The following is a 17,840-nucleotide window of genomic DNA, read 5'->3' as shown; positions in this document are numbered from 1 at the left end:
CAAACAGATTGCCGGCACTGCAGGTTGCAAACACACAATTGAAGGCTTCTAGTTCTCAGCTCATGCACAGATGTCTTTCAATAAGTTTAGCCAGTAATTTCTTCAAATTGCTCAGTTTATCAGCAGCACATGTCATCAATCCTGGAGTGGTTGCTCAAGTCAAACTACAGAATCCTTAGCTTATAGACACAGCTGCAAACAGGTGAACAGGCAGAAAGTAATTTGTGCAGCTTGGTGGCTGTCAGACAAAAGACAGACAATCTGTGTTTAAAACAGATTGCAGGCCTTGCATGAGCCAGACAAAAGGGATTTCTACAACTGCAAATAATTCCAAGGTTAACATATTTTCCTTTCTGCCATTAGGTGATTTGTTAAAATTGGAAACAACGAGCATTATAAATCTACACAGAAACTAGAGATAAGATGAAAGAGAAAAACATTGCTAAATAAGTTTACATCCTTCTGTTGAAAAGCATACAACTGGCATTCATATAGGCCTCCTTTTTATAAACTAAGCCGAGCTATAATTCCTATAAGGACATTCAGTACATATTTGAAATTTAGGTAAGGACATCTAATTGGCAAAAAAACCCCAGCATTGTAAAAAGTAAGTTCATAGTAATGTTCCTCTGTATTAAAAAGTTAATTTTTTTTTTTAGTTTTCAAATTCTCCTTTGGATATCATTTTAAGATACTGTGAAGATTTATCAGGATTTCATTTTAACTTTGAAGCCCTCTCTTCCTCCCATATTTTAATATTGGGTAGATTTATTAAGATTTATTGTATGAAGTATATCAGAGTTAAAATTTATAACAAACATGCTTACTGTAGTGCTAACCTAATCACAGTAAGTTAGAAAACTGTACTTCCCCAATCACAGATATTACTTCTTCAAATGTATGACTATAGAATATCTATTCCTTCTACTTCTCATGGGCTCTGTAAACTTGCCTTGACCTCAGAACTTCTTCTGCAGCATTCCATGAGGTACTAATCAAGCTAATGTAATATAGTCCTCCTTCCTGTTTAGTTCAGTGAGTAAGTACTTACGTGCAATAATACTGACGGGTAATTCTATGCTTAGTTTAAGTTGTTCTGGCAAATTTATTTTCCATGTTGTTTAAAACTTAGCAACTTAAAGAGAAGTGGATGGGAGAAGATGCAAAGAGTAACTGTCTACTTTAAGGTAGCAGCTGCTTTTGTGAAGGTATGATTCTGTGCATAGAGGATAAATCAGTCTGCTAAGGACACTGAAATACATTGAAATCATTGTACTTTCTGTGCATAATATGGTAATACATATTACAATGAATTCATGAATACAGTTGTATGATTCTGGTTAATTGTGCAGAAGTATTTACAGAAATTATTTAAATAGTCCTGTCAAAGTTCAGGGTTTTTTTTAAATGAAAAACAGGAGCTTACTTAAAAATAGTATGTTCTTTTTATAACGTGGTCATGCCTATATTACATACTTGAGTCCAATATGAATGTTGTTATAACTTAAGAACACTATTGTTAGGCTATTGCAAGTTTATACTTTTATCAAAATACAGTAGTAAATAACTCTGAAGGGAAACCTTATGCTGAGGTTGAGTTAAGGAATTCCTTAAATTTCTCAACTATAAAGAAGTATGTCACAAGCATGTGCTTTAATAAGCTATAGTGTGGAAGTACCCTTTTTCATGCTTTCTTTTGACAAAATGCTAATTCCAAGATTAAATTGTGTCCGTAATATATGCTGTGTTACAGGACTTCCCTTGCATTTGGATTTTCTTCTTTTTTGTATCTTAATAGACAGGAAGATTTTTAACCTCTCAGAAATTAATCATGCTAATGGAGATTTTGTATTCTTTAGCCAGAGAAGATTATATATAAGCTTCTTTTTTTATAATGTTGACAGCACGTCTATTGCTTGTTGGTTGTGCAGTGTATATGCTGTAGATTGTAGCCTGACATTGTTATGGTGTTAGCATGTATGGGCTTCATGTATTCACTGTGAAGGTGAGATCATCATATTTAAAGGATGGTTTTAATTTGTGTTGGTGAATCAAGTGGATACTGTATTTAGGCAGGGGAAAAAAGTGTACTCATGCAGGTTGCTGTCTGCAGTCCAAATTGCTGATCAGAGAGTCTTTATACACATCGGTAATGTGCTGTGCAATATAAGCTGAAATATATTCCACAAGGGAGGAAAACGGAATAGGTTACATACGCTGTTCCTAAGTGCAATGAATATAAAACTCCATTACTCACTTTAAGCAGGTGCTTTTTATATGAGGCTTTAAAGAAATATAAAACTGCTGGTGAAATGATTGGTTTGTACAGACACGACTTAACTTCCAGTACTTTGACCAGATAAAGAGGCTAAAAATATTTCTACAAACATTTCTTTAATGATTTCAAGGATTAAAGGTTAATATTCTCCTGGTGTAAGAAACTGCCATTCCAGACACTAAATGTACTGTTTCTCTTTAAGTCCTCAGTAGTTGCATGGAATATTTAAAAGAAAATAAAAAGATTTTTGTTAAACTTAGAGCATTGTGTTTTTAAGTTTATATTCTAAACAGTGTAAATTTAAATTGCTGGGAGGAGCACGGTGGTATCATTAAGAAATGCAGTGCCATATAGAAAACTGTGATTGAATGATACTCCAGTTAGAAACAAAACTCATTTTTAAAGAAAGTGAAATCTTGTCATCTATGTGCCTGGAAAACTCTATATGAGGGGGTACCCTCAGATCTTTCTGTTCTTTAAAGCAGCATATACTGTCTGAAAAGGAAAATCATGGGGAGGCTGTTCAAGATAATACTGATATAGTGTATTTTAATCTTTTTCCATGTAATATCTATCATGTTTTACTTACCCACCCTGTCTGAATTACTGTCTTCCTGCTATTTCCTACTTCTTAACAGTCAGTGTTCCCAACAGCAACCTCTGTTGTCCATCTTTTAACTACACAACTACTGTCTGTCTTTACTTCCTAACTGAAAGATGTTAATGTTCTCTTTTGCTTTCCCCCACCATCCCCAGCAACTCAGGAAATCAAACTGTTAATGATTACACCTTAGATGTTAGTTCTTTATTTTTTTGATAATACTGTTACTGAACACACCTGCCCTTCTTTTGAATTTTTATAAACCTTTGCGGTCTAGAATCCTCAACTGTTGACCTTTTTAGTGGTCCATAACTGTTCTGTCCTATATGCAATTATCTCAAATTGAGCTTGTGAGAGATTTCATTCATTAGATACTCTGTTTGACAGCAAGCAGGTGACCAGGTGTCATGTGTGTTACAGGGAACCTCATAACCATGTGTAGGTCCAGGTGAGATCTGGCATTTCTTGTCTCTTGCATAGTAGGTATGTTACATAGCACTTTAAGGTTTGCATCTGCTCTGGTGAATGAGGCAAAGGAATACAAACTCATAGGTAACCAGGCTTTATTAGTTTCGTAGTTGCCAAATAGTTTGTTTAAATAGATACGTTTTAGAGAAATGAGCTCCACAGTTGAAACAGAAGGCGGTGAGATCTGAGATGACCTCTGGTTTCTCTAAGACTTTGTTCTTTCATCCCACATTTTGCTGTCCTAGAAAGCTGTAGATGTCCTTTTTCTCTAGTTACTATGCACCTTTATACTAACAGAAGGGTTGTAAAATACAGGTTTTATTCCAGAACCTAAGATATATTGCAACTTATACTTAGCATATTTGAAGATAAGGCATTTGAACTGGTACTGGATTGAACTTGAAGTAGACTTAAGAGAAACTCAGGACAGAAAATGCAGTTAATTTTTTTTGGTGATCATATTAGCATATATTAATGAGAAAGTGGTTTAATATACTTTACGTGTTGACATTTTGCATGACCTATTGAACTTATCCTCAGATACAGCAAAACTACTGTATTTGAAAGGGGTAGAGGCTTATATGACTCAGATGGAAGCAACTGATCGTGAGTGCATGCTTCCAACCAAAGGGTGTGTTGCTAGGGGTGGAAACTGTAAGCTCTTTCCTCTCTCCATCTTTTTCAGGATCTTGCTTCAAATACTTTATGGTGAAAGTTTCTCAAGTTCTTATTTATCTGTATTCTGGAAGCATTTGCATCCATGTCATTTTTAGCATTTGTCCGCTGACAATGTATAGATAAGAGGATTGATAGGACATGCTTTTTAAGAGTTAGAAATTCAGATTCTGATAGTTTTTCTGCATTTTCTTGGAAGACAAAAGTTGTTTTAATGCATTAACTTGGGCTTCTACCATTTGTCTCAAATGATACAGCGGTATCTGAAATGCAGCTGTTGAATTGTGCAGAAAAGAAAATCAATCCTTTTCTTCTTTTTGAACCTCTGTTTACAACAGCAGGAACAGTGCCACTAAAGCTACTTTAATCCTGTGTCCTGACCAGTGTCATGTTGCCAAATCTAAAATAATAGCTTCAATTAGGTATGCTTATAATTGGCAATGCCTAAATAGCCTGCATGTTAACAATAATGAGGTTAATAAAAAGTTGCCCAAAACTACGCTTCTCACAGCAAGGTTTTAGAGCTATTTGCAGTACTATATATGTTTAAAGATGGAAGGTGGTATTCCTCCACTAAATGTTGGCTGTTTAGATCAAAAGGAGCAGCAGTTGGGCTGTATGGATTGTATTTCTGTACCCTACACTGAGAATGTTTCAGGATGGTCAATGTCCTTTTGATAGGTTGTGGTAGTAAGTCCGTAAATGTTTGCTGACCAGCCTTAGTACAATGGGTAAGGGGAGTTCTGAAACGTTTCCCAGCTCTGTTGTATTTTCAGAAAAGTGGGCTTTTTTCAGTGGTAGATGCTTAGTTGTTCTATGAGCATTCAAAATTAAAGCATTATTTTACCTGACTGGATAATCACTTAAAACAGATTATCAATAAGGAATTATTCAAAGGTGCCTCTGACCTAGAATGCCTTAAACATATTATTCCAAATGTTCTCTGACTTCTTCAATATTGGTTTTCAGTCTTTGAATCACAGTTTTTTTATTTAACTCCATTTGAAGTAGGATTTTAGAGAAATCAAGAAGTTTGTGGATTAAGGCAGGTGGGGACCTGTATGAAGGGTGTTGTGTGGAGTCTCAAAACGGGAATGTAGCAACAGGGATTTGCCAGATATAAATGGCTCTCCCTGTAGGCGAAATGCTGTTGTTCTTTAGCAAGCTGGGAAATTTTTTTTGCAATATGTAAATCTCCAATTACTAAATGATGGTCCTATGTCTTTTTTAGTGTTTAGGAAATGGAGAAGCCTTAATTAGTTTACAGGCAGTTTAAGGATTAAAGTGGTTAGTTACAGAGGTTTTAATATTCATCTCCAAAGTGAAGACCAGTGTATGACTGGCTGTGTGCTTGGCCCTGAAATCTGTCTGTGAAAATACTGAAAGTATGTGAGGAGATTCATTTTTGTGTTGTGTGTGTGTGTGCATATATGTGCTTTTTGCAGCTTATGTTCTGATGAAGAGAATGGTAGATACTTACATAGATAAATATTTAGTTATTGTTGCCCAAGAAGAAAGCAGCTTGACCTTCTTTAGGGAGTATTTCAGTCTGTCAATAACTGCTTTCACCCTTCCATGCATTTTCCTTTGAGTACCATAGTTGAAGAGAAAATGAAAGCAGAGCTTTTTTTTTTTTTTTTAGGACAGGTTTCTTTTAGGTGTGGAACTGTGGCACAAGAAGCTCAAGACAGCAGAAAATCTGTCCACCTCGCCATACATTGGAGGCAAGACAAGTCTACTATAATCCTGTTGTTATTGCCGTGTTAGGTCTTGGGAGTGGGTGGGGATGAAACAGTAATTTCTTAGAATATAGTGATATATAGACTGAAAACTGGTTGACACAGTTACAAGAAAATAAATAATTATGATGATCAGAATAGCAATAGTAATGCTAAATAAAGTTGAGTTAGAAAAAAATAGACCAATCTCTTGACACCTCTGTAAAATAAGCTGCCTGAATTACTGTTTTGTAGAAGAAAGAAAATAATAGCCTGTGAGTGTCTATATTAGGGCTGCAAAATGTGGTCTGCAGACTATGGTGACAGATTAAAAATGTGGAATTGTGAACACAGTAAAGATGTTTGGGGAACTTCATCACAAAGATTTAGTTTTACTACAGGAAAAACTGAGAAAGTATTTATAACCTGGCTTCTACATTTTAGAAAATCTCTCTTTTTCTCTTTTTTTCCAATTAAAAAAAAAAAAAGGAAGAAAAAATACCCCAAACACAAACCCCCCAGTGTTTTCAGGTGTTGTGTGCAAGGAAGCACAGTGATCGAACAAGTTGTTGAAGTTCCTACACTGCTGCTGTTTTACTGCAAGGAAGAACATGAAAGCTCATGCTCCCCCAATGCTTTGAATGTGAGAAGTAGGGCCAATGCCAGCTAGAGCTGGTCGTTGTGGCTTCTGTTATGTTTGTACTGCAAGGAGGAAGGAATTAAGTTTGGTTTTATCTTCAAGTTCCTCAGAAGTGCCGTCTCTAACCAAGTTCAGTACAGACTTTCAGAAGTTCTCAGTGAGGGCACTGCTTAAGCAGGGACTGCACGCAAATGAGTATCTCTCATGAAAGAAATGAGGTTTCTCTTATGCTTTGATTTGTTTACTAGCTTTTCTGTGTCAGTCGTGTAAAACTTAAATATATATTTCTGTGAAAATAATTGGACATTTTTTCTTGATTCCAGTAAGACTTAGGCCTAAATGTTATTTCGTTTGGTTAATAGCTCCTTGCTTTTATTCATGGATTTGTCTTTTTACTGAGTTTGAAATCATTTTGACATGTATGTGACAGTCTTTTACTATATCATGTTGCCAAAGCATAGTTTACTGGTACTTAATGCTTTAAATATTGAAATTTTTCCTTCTGAGGCCATAACCTAAATATGGAGAGAATTCATGTGGAGCTGTTTCTAGAAGTTTTAGTCATGCCTTATTCATTTCCTATTTCATACTTTGCAGTTCTCTCTTTTATGATCTTTCTAAAGAATTATTTATTGTATTTCAGGGATTTGGCGGCACATAGTCCTGACTCTTGTCCTCAGAATCAGTAACATACCTCTTTTGCTGGTTTCCTGTATTTCTTATTGATCAGTTTAGATTTTGTACCTTGGTTTTCCATTAATCATTGCAAATTCACCTTACCACGAATGGATTGGTAGAAGATGTATAAGCCATTGGTAAAATCACTAGTTAGGTAACTTGTTTAAAAAAAGTCTAAAATTAAAATATTGCCTAGCATTAATAGGCTTGTTAGCAGAAATCCTGGGCTGATCTATAAAGACACAATTGTGACCTGCCTTTAGATATTTGATTCCCTCCTGCTTGCACATAGAATGTCATTGAATGTAGGGACTTGGGGCAAGCTGCATAGTTGGGTTATGTACCTGGAGAGGATCAAAGCTATGACCGGAAAAGTTTGGGGGGAGGATGTGAATGCCTGCTTTAAAGTGTGGGAGAACCTTCCTCAATGGTGTGATACTTCTGTGCATGTTTCTAGAACAAAATGGCTATTTAGGCTTGGAGTTGAAATTAAAGTGAGTTTGTGTGCACAAAGTGTAAATTGTCAAGGCATAGTAGATTTTAAGTTAGAAAACCTTTCTGCCTATTTTGGCATTCTGCAGTACGGAAAGAACACCTTTTCAGGTCTGTCATGATGTGTTGTATTCCATGTGTGATAAGAGTGATTCAGCTAAAACAGATTATGTTTGACCACCAAGTATAAACATGGTTACATATTGGGAAGGAAAGACTTGATTTTTACTGCAAATAGTTCTACAATGGGCGAGATGTTTCCAGTGCAAAAATCACACAACTAGAAAATCATCATTTTCATCTGGAAGCAGCCATAGATTATATTTGGTGGAGACAGGTATATGTGTCTATCTTCATAAAGTCTTTGATTACCATGTTCTTGATGAAAATAATAAATTAACTAAAGAAAATGTGAGGTGTACTGAAAAACAAACATGGTTGCTCTGTTCTCCAATTTTGACTCCACTGAGCAACAAAGTCAAGTAAATCACAGTGCTGCTTTTGAAAGCGTGATTCCAGAGCGAGTACAGCACAAATTCTACTTTGTTGTCTTGCACCTTAGAAATAAGCCTTTCTCATGTTTCATTTGCAGGACGTTGAATTTGGATAATGTTGCTGTTGGCAATGATAGATTTCGTTTCCCTAGTTCCTCTTTGAATTCATGCTCAATGTCTTAATTAAAATCCTATGGAGTGTTTGTCTCCATACTAAATTTGAGTTAGTATTTGGAGGCATGAAGCATTTCTTGTCTAGGAGTTTTAACATTTTCCTGCTCAATCAACCCTGTGAGAAGACACTACTTCAAAAAAGTTTATAAACATTGAGGAGAGGGAAGGAAGCCCCAGTGTTCACTCGCTTAAACATTTGTTTGCTCAAGTAGGTATTTAAGGAATATTTTAGCTATGTGTACAACTGTTGAGACTTTGATTTTATAATGATACTATAATGATGAAAGAGATAATAAGGGAGGATATTTGGGAAGAACTAAAGTTACATGGATGGAAGCTACAGATAGTCAGAGGCATACGTAGGAAACAAGGCTTCTTTATTCTTATAGAGCACCTTGCCAATTTGATCAGTTTGAGGGATGGTTCATAATTTCCAAAAATTTTCAGAGACTTAAGAAAATGTGCTGTTTCCCTATATTAAACCTATTCCTTATAAATGGTTCACTAAAAGTCTCTAAACTTTCTGTACTTTGAAAAAGAGACTTGTAATTGAGTAAGGGGAAATCACCTTAGGTTCAGGTGATTTTTGTCTTTGTGATGAAAGTCTAGTTAGACATCCTAAGTTCCTTATTCCTTACTGTAGGCTCTGTATAGGATTTTAATATTTAATAAATGGGTTTTCTGAGTATCCCCCTGTCCAGAGTTGTGCAACCTGAACAGAATTAATATTTCTTGCAACTTCTCCTTGATTACTGTGGTGTGCTGTGGTTATCAGCTGTTAAAACTGGGAGCAGGATGATGATGCCATTTGACATCAAAGTAACGTAGAAACGGAGGAGCATGATTATGCTATGTTTTCCTAATACTCTTCTATTTTCTTTTCAAATAGTTGAAAATTATTGAGGTGTTCATCCTATCCCTCTAACAGATGTTACAGAAAGAAATAGTTTATTTACTGCTATCAGTTACTTCTTCGTATGCATTAAAATATAATAGTTAATTATATGATTACGTATTAAGGGTTTGTGGGTTTCTTAAAAGTCAAGCCATTCAGCTTTCCTAGCTTCCCATCATGATCCCTAAATATTGGCTGGGTGAAAAACAGTGCACTAGCTATAGTTTGAGCTATGCTTTGCTGACTGTGATGCATATGCTGACTGGTCAGGTAGCAGGACAAATATACCCACGTTTTTATGCAGATTGTAGGAAATAAATGTCTTCAGTAACGCTGCCATATCTTGTTGAAATTCAACGATTCCAGAAGTCATTTGGTGAGGGAATAGGAGTGAATAGAAACAAATAGGGAGCATGATCACCTGGAACTTGGTTCCTTGTTTTCAAATATGATACTAAAACAAAATTCAAGTTATGCATGTAACTAACATGGAAAGTTTTAGTCTTAATGCAGAGAGGTTGTCCAGGGTAATGCATCTAAAAGCGGACTCCATGATGGAAAATACTTGGTTTTAAAAGTAGTTGATCTTCCATAGTGAAGTGAGAGAAATGTATTGGGCATCACACTTTGTATTTTGAAGCATAAAAGAGTTGCTGGAAGATGGGAACAGCAAGAAGCTACCAGTTTTGAGAAGACTTGAAAGATGGGGGTCAAATTATGAACTCAAATGTGTTTTGCTTTGACTGTAATCTTGGCTGCTACTAACAGTATTTTGTAATCTTTGGTTTGGAATAGGCAGAAGACATGGAAAAACATACTTTTTTTTTCTTTTTTCTTTTCTTTTTTTCTTTTCAACGCAATGGCCTCTATTTGCACAAGTTTATAGGAGGTATGAGGAGGCAGAGCCAAGACTAGGAGATGCCTAAAGATACCCTATCAGCTTTTGACAAATTCATGTGTTGTGTCTGATACTACACCTTAGATCAAAGGGGATTTTCAGCTTTAAAAGAGGCTTACCCTGGGCAAGACTGGGAATGAGGGTGTATTCATGAGACTAAAACTGGTAGCTGATCTTTCAGACTGAGAACTGATGGGGTGTTGTTAGTGGCAGGCACACAAATGGGTTGCAGGGAGCATTCTTTGAGCCTGAAGCCCTCCTGAATCACAAATTGGGAAAAGGCTGGGCATACCTCGAACACAAAAGACAGGCTAAATTTTGGTAACAAAGTATGCACAGAATGTGGAACCTACTTTCACATGTCAGTCTGGTTTACTAAATGCCATGTGTCTCTTCGTATGCTGCTTTTCTCTTCCTATTTTGGAAAGTACTTTTTATTAAAAAATTATTTTAATGTCGTAGCAGAACAAAACTTAAATGAATATATGTCAGGAAGTCTGCTTACCAAATGATTGTATATGCACTACCAAATACACTTCAATGTTTAGGAACTGGAATAGGCACAGTGAAGTAAGCACAATTACCAGGTTTAATCCTAAATCTTCTGTTTCCTATCATTTTTTAGGAATTTTTGTGTACTAGTTATTATATGTTAAAGGTTGTTCTTTGGGATAAGTCTTTAGGAGATTGTGCAAAAAAACTACTGAGTTAATTCTGTAGAGAATATATTAAGTTTCTTTAATGTGTATAATCTTGACACACATATCAAAATGCTTTAAAGTTGGTTTTTTTACCTGATATTCTATAATACTTTCCTTGCATGATTATGGATTTTGGAACAAATTCTATGTTACATATGCGAGGAAACAGTTCCATAATTATACTAATGTTTGCATAATTAACAAGCTGCTCGCCAATTTTAACTGACAAATTCCAAGTCACTTTTGCATGAGGGGAAAAACCCATAAAAAATGGTAACTTCTGTTAGTTTTTCCTTTCATAATTCTTACAGGTGTTGAAACTATTTATTTCCAATTTGCAAGTAAATTTACGTATTTTCTTCTGATAGGCAGTGCTGTACAGAATAGGAGGGCTGGCTTCTTCCACCCATGCTCTGGGGCTGTTTGGGGGCTGCCCTCAAGCTCTGCCAACATATCTCAGTCCTGACTTGTAAGATCCCCTGCTGCTGCTGCCATGGTTCTATGCAGCTCTTCAGAAGTGACTGCCAATAGCACCAATTTCTTCCAACCGGTGCGGTAGTTTTCTGGTGTGCACAAATGGGGGCTGAAGAAAGACCACCAAAACTTATTTCCACTTTTGACCTAAGGCAAGGTTTGAACTCCAGTTTCCATTGAAAAATGGCAAGTGTGCCATTGGCTTTCTGTGCCGTTCAGCTGCATGGATTTAATGCTTTACATTGCTACCAAGTAAAATGTTGTCGTCTAAATGTAAGCTGAAAACACTTAGTCATTTTAAGATCCTGAAATGAAAGGATCATAATAAAAACATGAAAGAGAATAGTTGAGGTGGCACTTATAAAGTGAAAACAAAAGTGTATGTATGTGTATATATACATGTTTATTATTCCAATTTCTAAGTGGCCTTGTGTGTTTTCCTCACAGTATCTTTATATATTTTATGCATAACTTTGTATTAAAATGCCCATATACAGCATTCTCTCACTTCCATTTAAAAACTGTGAATCACAACAAAAATGCTATAAGAACATCTAAGGTAGATAATTAAAGTATAATTAAGTTTAAATGCCTTGGTGAAGGAATATAAAAATATTTAAATTCAACCGGCTAGTACATTTGCAGTTTTCTTTTATTAGGTGTGAAATCTAAGAATCCCCTGCCAACTCTTGAGGGTTCAATCCAGAATGTTGAATTGAAGTACTGCGGCACATCATTGGTCAAATGTGCCTCTGGGACCGTGGGATCAATAAAAATTTGTGCCAAAGCCCCAGGTATGTGCAGCTGGACCATGTAAAACTTTATTGCCTGTATAGGAGAATTGGCCTTGCTTTTTACAAGGAGAGTTACTGAAACAAGAATTTACTCATTGTTCCTATGAATCAGAGAGGTTTTTTTGTATTCTGTTTTGGGGTTTTTATTATTATTGTTAAGTATGCCAGGATGATCCAGTCTGGCCCCAGTATAGTCAATTTTTACACTGAATAAAAAAATAAAGATTTTTTTTTTTTTTCCTGCTGAGACAAATATTAATCTGAAAGCACTGAAGAAACTGGAATAACTGCATTTTCATATTGCACAGAATATTTGCATTTTGCTTTATTCGTAGCATAATTTCGATGTATTCTGTTGTTTAATGTTTCATTTTCCATTAATACTAGAAGCATGTATCTTGCTTTTGAAATTTTTGAGGGCTCTGTGATAAATAGGTTTTAAATTTCTTTAACAGAATTTTTCTTGAAGAGCATGCAGGAACTTTTCCTATCAATGTCTATGATGTCTTCATATATAAAGGCAGCTAATGTCAAGAACATTAAAAACATAGTATATTTAACTCTAAATTGAGTTCATGGTGATTTTTAAAGATATTATGTTATAAAGTTGGGATGGAATTACTATTTTAAAGAGAATTGATTACTTTATTTGAAATCCTCCTGGATGTAAAGACGTTTTACAAGATAACATTGAGGAAGTTGTTTAACAGTTTATATGAGTTTGCTCTTTCTATTTCCTCTTCTTATTCTGTATTTACAATGTTAATAGCTGTTCTCTTTGGACTAGTGAATGTGTATGTGTTGAAAATTTATCTTGTTACGGTAAAAGCTGTAAGGAGTCTAATCTTTATCTTAGGTGACTGTGGAAAAGAGAAGCTGATTCCTTTAATTCAAGGCCCTTCTGACACCAGAGACTTACACAGCAGTAAATGGCTCAATGAGAGTAGAAAGCCAGAATCTCTCTTAGCTCCAGATTTGGTAGCCTTTACAATCCAAATTCCACAGTATATGGACCACTGCCACAATTCTGGTAAGTGCAAGACTCTTGCTAAGCTGGTATCACATTACATTTTTCCTATCCAATGTAATTTTCAAAAGAGGGGCTTGATATAAAATGTGCCAAATGCCAAAGTATCTTTTTCACATACTGCACGCATTATAACTTTAGCTCACTGTGAGACACAAAAGCTAAAAGGATTTTGATGTATGTCTTCTTCAAAGAGGAATGCTTCATTGACTTTGGTTGGCTTTTAAATTATTTATACAGAACCTTTTCTAAACTTTTGAGGGGGGGAGCAAGATCCATGTTGAAAATATTAGTTTTGTTTTTTTCTTGCCTTTATCTATTGGGTTGAGCTTCTTATACAGAAATTTATATACTGCATTCAAAATGGTTCATATAAATTTGCAGCATAATGTATATTTAAATTAAGAATTTGTTTATCATAAAATTTGTTAATAATAAAGAGGTGATTTTTAAAATGCTACAGAGCACACATTTGACGTCATCAAGCTTGGTGGTGTGGTGGATTTAAATGAGAAACAAGTTAATGTTTTCAGAGAGTTGCTTGGATAAATTTAAGGGTGTTGTGGACTTTGTGGGCATAAGTACTCTTACCTGACATTCTTATGGTTTCTGTGGGCTTTAAACAAAACATGGGTCTATTTTAAAGCAACACCGACAATTTTGAAATGTATCTAGTTTAAAATAACTATAATATAGTTTGTAAAATACACATGGATCTATGTTTTGCTGTCAGTATGGCGCATTTTAAAAATCATGCTTTCGTGTTTTTAGAAGTTTATCCTGTTGCCATGCTAAGAGTGGAATCAAATGAGGGGGGGAACAAACCCAAAAAAGCATATAGTTTAAGGAAGGCAAAAGAATTAGCTGACCCCAATATTATGAAACACAAAAATAAACTGAAAATTGTGCTTTTTTTCCTCTACTTTTTTTTGTGTGTAATGGTTATTGAATGTCATTAGTCTGAAAAGTAACAGTGAATTTATTACCATCTTTGTAATTTTTATGTGCATATGTAAGCAACACTTGAATCTTATGTAAAGTAAATATTTGTGAGCCACTATGCACTCCAGCAGTTGTCAGGTTATTTTTTCAGTAACCATACTTGTATGTTTCTTGGAGAGCATCATGTTGGAAATGTTTACGGCAATGTTTTTATAACAATTATCTTAAATTCCTGCCCCTAAAACATTGCTGAAAAGGAATTAATGACTCAACACTCTGAATTTTTCAGATCCGTTTTTTAAAAAAAGTGAAAATCTGTTGCACCTGTTGTCTCACTTAAGTAGCTTTTAAATGTTCATAATAATAGTATTTATTACTGTTGTTGATTATTGCATTTTCTGCCTTTTTTTGAGGATCTGTTCAGTTTAATTTTCTGATTTTTGTCTTAGAATATTAATTAAATTTTGAAGGAGCTGCCTATATTATAGAATTATTGCTTTTGTTGCAGGTCACAGTGATCACATACATTTTAGCTCATCAGTATTATGGATAGTCCAATTAGGTAGTAGAGAGTACTTGATAGGTTGTGACAGGAGATGCCTATGAGAATTAAGGCACCGACAAATGAAGTGCTGGCCAGACTCATATGCCAGGACTTTGAAAGGCAGAAAATTGGTTTGTAATAAACAAGTGTCTGTGGTACCTGTTTTGTAGATGAATGGAGATACATTTAAAACGCTAAGATTTTAGAATTGAAAACTCACTGGACACTTCACCTGTGTGCCCCACTTCCCCACCCCCCCTCCCAGTGCCTCTGGAAAGTTGCATTGATTCCACATACTCAGTGGTAGTTACTAACCTGCATGCTCAGACTCTAGCTCTGCTTCTCTAGATGTGTAAGGTGGCACCTGTGACTGATGACAAATGAGAAGGAAAAGCTGACTGATGTGTTAAAGCTTTGGTCCCAGTAAACATGAAGAATAGTGTACTGCAAATGATTTGTTAGTTTTGGTGGTTTTTTTATATATATAAACTAAACTAGGAAACATTAATGTTTAAATCATCTCAGGTTCTATACAAAGGATGAGGGAGTTAATTAAAGCCTTTGCTTTCAAATACTTGCTGAAGGAACTGAGGCAACTTAATGCAGGAGACAGGGCTATCCTTTCCATTATGACTGTGAAAACATGGAGAGAAAATATGAAGTGATAGCATAAAAATGCTTTTGCTGTCAGTTGCAGTCACTTCTGGGAATTAAGAAAGCTATACTGGATAATTTGACAGCAAATTCAACTTATGCCTCAGGGGAATAAAAGGGTTGTTTAAAGCTGTACTACTGGAGATGATTGTGCAGTATTGAAGTTGTGCATTTGAGCAATTTATCTTAATAATGTTAGATATGATGTTCTGGAATAGGAATTTGGACTACAGAGAAGAATGAAGAGAGTAGTGAAACCTGCTTGTAGAAAGAATGAAAAAAGCCGTCCAGGAGAGATGGGAAAAGTCATCTAGAATTGTTCAGTGTTATCAGATTGCTGGAGATAAGGCCAGGGTTGGCCAAGTCTGCCAACTCTACAAAGTACACATACAAATAGCTGCGTAGCTGATGCTCTCAAAATACATCCATGATTTCTCAAAAGAGCTAAGAGGGACAGCAGTTCCAGTTTGGTGGGATTGGATAAGTTGTCACCCAGCACTCAGATAAACTCAGTTTACTTCTCCCCATATACAAGGATTCAGAAAACTTTGCAAACTCAGTGTCAGTGGAGCTGCTGGTCACACTGTGCAGCGGGGCAGGTGCATTGGAGAGTTACAAAGCTAAATAGCTGCAAGTTAGCCATCCCTGTTAAGAATAGAATGATGTAATAACTTATTGTGTGTCAAACCAAGAGAAGCAATTGCTGGGGAATTTCTGGGTACTCTGGAAGAATCTTGGAATACAATACAATGCCTATGTAAGTGACTTCTAAAAATCTTTTGCTTATATAAAGATTAGTGAAGGAAGAGTCACTAATTAATTCATTATGCATCCGTGAAGTTGAATGGAAAACAACTTGGTCTGAAATCAAAGCAGTTGTTTGGATATAAAATGCTAAGGAGGAGGTTGTGCAAATGGCATGAGGTTGTTGAATAAATCAGGGCATATTTACCTGGAGAACAGGTAGGGGACATTTCCTCCTCCTCCTCTCCTTGTTGAGTCAGCAGCTGTCTACTGTCTTGTACCACTTGAAACATATGAACCAGGGTGACCAGGACAGTTGTGCAGCTTCCTTTTACTGCTTGTCTGTAGGTGGGCCTGCAAAGATTGAGGGTGTATTTACAATTTGAGTGATAAAGCATTTTACAGTAGTATTTTATTTCTTGCTATTTCACTTGCTGCTGCTGAGAGGAAGAGAAAAAAACAGTGGTTCTAGGAGTACCATACTGCATTGAGTATAATCAGCAAAGGAAAAGACTCTATAAAATGTAATTCCAAAAAGGGCAGCATTCAAGTGTGTGATGTATAGCATATACAGGCAAAGTATTATGTATAGCAAGTGCATATACTGATGATTATTTAGGAAGAGTGTTTCACTGTTTGATGCACAAAGTGTCATTAGCACAGTGGAAAACTGATCCACCTATGTCAGAGGAAGTGTTTAGGGTTAGCGAATAGAAATATAATTTTGTTTAGTCCTTAAATAGAAGTCTGCATGCTGGTGCTTTTAATTTTAGACGCTTCCGTTGTATGAAAAACTGCCCCAGGTATCTCTGTGCATAGTTGTAAAAATCAGTGGATATGCTCCCCAATTTTTATCTAGACTGCAGTATATAAAATGATACAAGAGAGGAGATTATTCTGTTACCCCAGGGCTTGGGAAGGTCTTCTTACTGCTTCTCTAAAAAAAAAAAAAAAAAAAAAGGCTTTATTAACCCTCGGAGCAAGCTGCAGACCTTGTTTGTTTCACCTGGCCTTTGAGAGAAATAGGGAGATTTCAAAATGAATGCTGGTGTTAGTATTTAATTATGAGCAGCTGCCAAATAGATGAAGTGAGCTGATTAAACTCTGTTTGGTTTGCTATACTGAATAATTGGGAGGGCGTGCAGAGCGAGTGTATGGAGAGCTTTATTACATATAAATCAAGAGAAACTAAAATAATAAAATTAATAAAGTTTTCTTTGAGATCAGCTTAAATATTCAGTAATGCAGCAGTGAAATAAGGGAATAAACAAAAGTACCTGTATTAATATCATGCTCATGCGTGGGACATTTATGTACCCACTGGAGCCAAGTAAGAGTAAGAAGGCTTCTGTAGTTTGTGAAGGCTGCTTGAAGGCTGAAGAGCAAATATTCAACCTTGAAAAAGTTGGTATTTCTCATTTAAGTTACTTTTTTCTTGAACTTCCAAAGATTTTGGGGTTTTATTCTCCACTGTCAATATTTTGTAAGTTTAGATGAGATCACTCCATTCTGTCTCCCCCCCAACCCCAAAAGAAAAAAATAAATTAAGTGAAAATATTTTTAAGACTGCAGAAATCACATCTTCAAACATGAAAAAAGTGCCATAAATGTTGTACCAGGAAGAACATTATTTTTTTCCTGTAATAAACCAGCTGATTTTTTATCTGTTAGAATTTATTTGAAAGGAGGTCAGAGATTTTACCTATGTTTGTTTTTATGCATACATACCTATATATGCCCCCAACTCCCTCTTTCTTGCAGTTAAGAAAGCCTCTCCTTGACTTTTTTTTTTTGACTGCTTAGACTGGGGATACTGCAAAGTCTGGATTTTAAAGCTGGAACAATGAAGTTTTTTAAGTTTTCAGTGCTAATTTATGTGAGTGCTTGTGCTAGTAAATAAAAGACACCTTGTAAAAGAGAATTCATAAACTAATTTGAAGTATTTTGGA

General features: G+C 35.6%; 1 protein-coding gene across 8 annotated transcripts in view; it reads left to right on the top strand.

Moving 5' to 3' along the window:
• Positions 1–17,840, top strand: part of VPS13B (vacuolar protein sorting 13 homolog B (yeast)) — a 484,692-nt gene that overhangs the window by 145,957 nt on the left and 320,895 nt on the right. For all 8 annotated transcript variants that reach the window (XM_010577053.1, XM_010577052.1, XM_010577051.1 and 5 more), the window contains 2 exons: positions 11,846–11,980; positions 12,837–13,010. In XM_010577053.1, the coding sequence (XP_010575355.1) occupies positions 11,846–11,980; positions 12,837–13,010 (309 nt within the window). The remainder of the gene's footprint in view (positions 1–11,845; positions 11,981–12,836; positions 13,011–17,840) is intronic.

This window comes from Haliaeetus leucocephalus, unplaced genomic scaffold (genome assembly GCF_000737465.1).
Source record: "Haliaeetus leucocephalus isolate CR32 unplaced genomic scaffold, Haliaeetus_leucocephalus-4.0 Scaffold555, whole genome shotgun sequence".
In the NCBI taxonomy this organism is placed as follows: domain Eukaryota; kingdom Metazoa; phylum Chordata; class Aves; order Accipitriformes; family Accipitridae; genus Haliaeetus; species Haliaeetus leucocephalus.
This window is presented reverse-complemented; position numbering and strand designations above follow the sequence as displayed.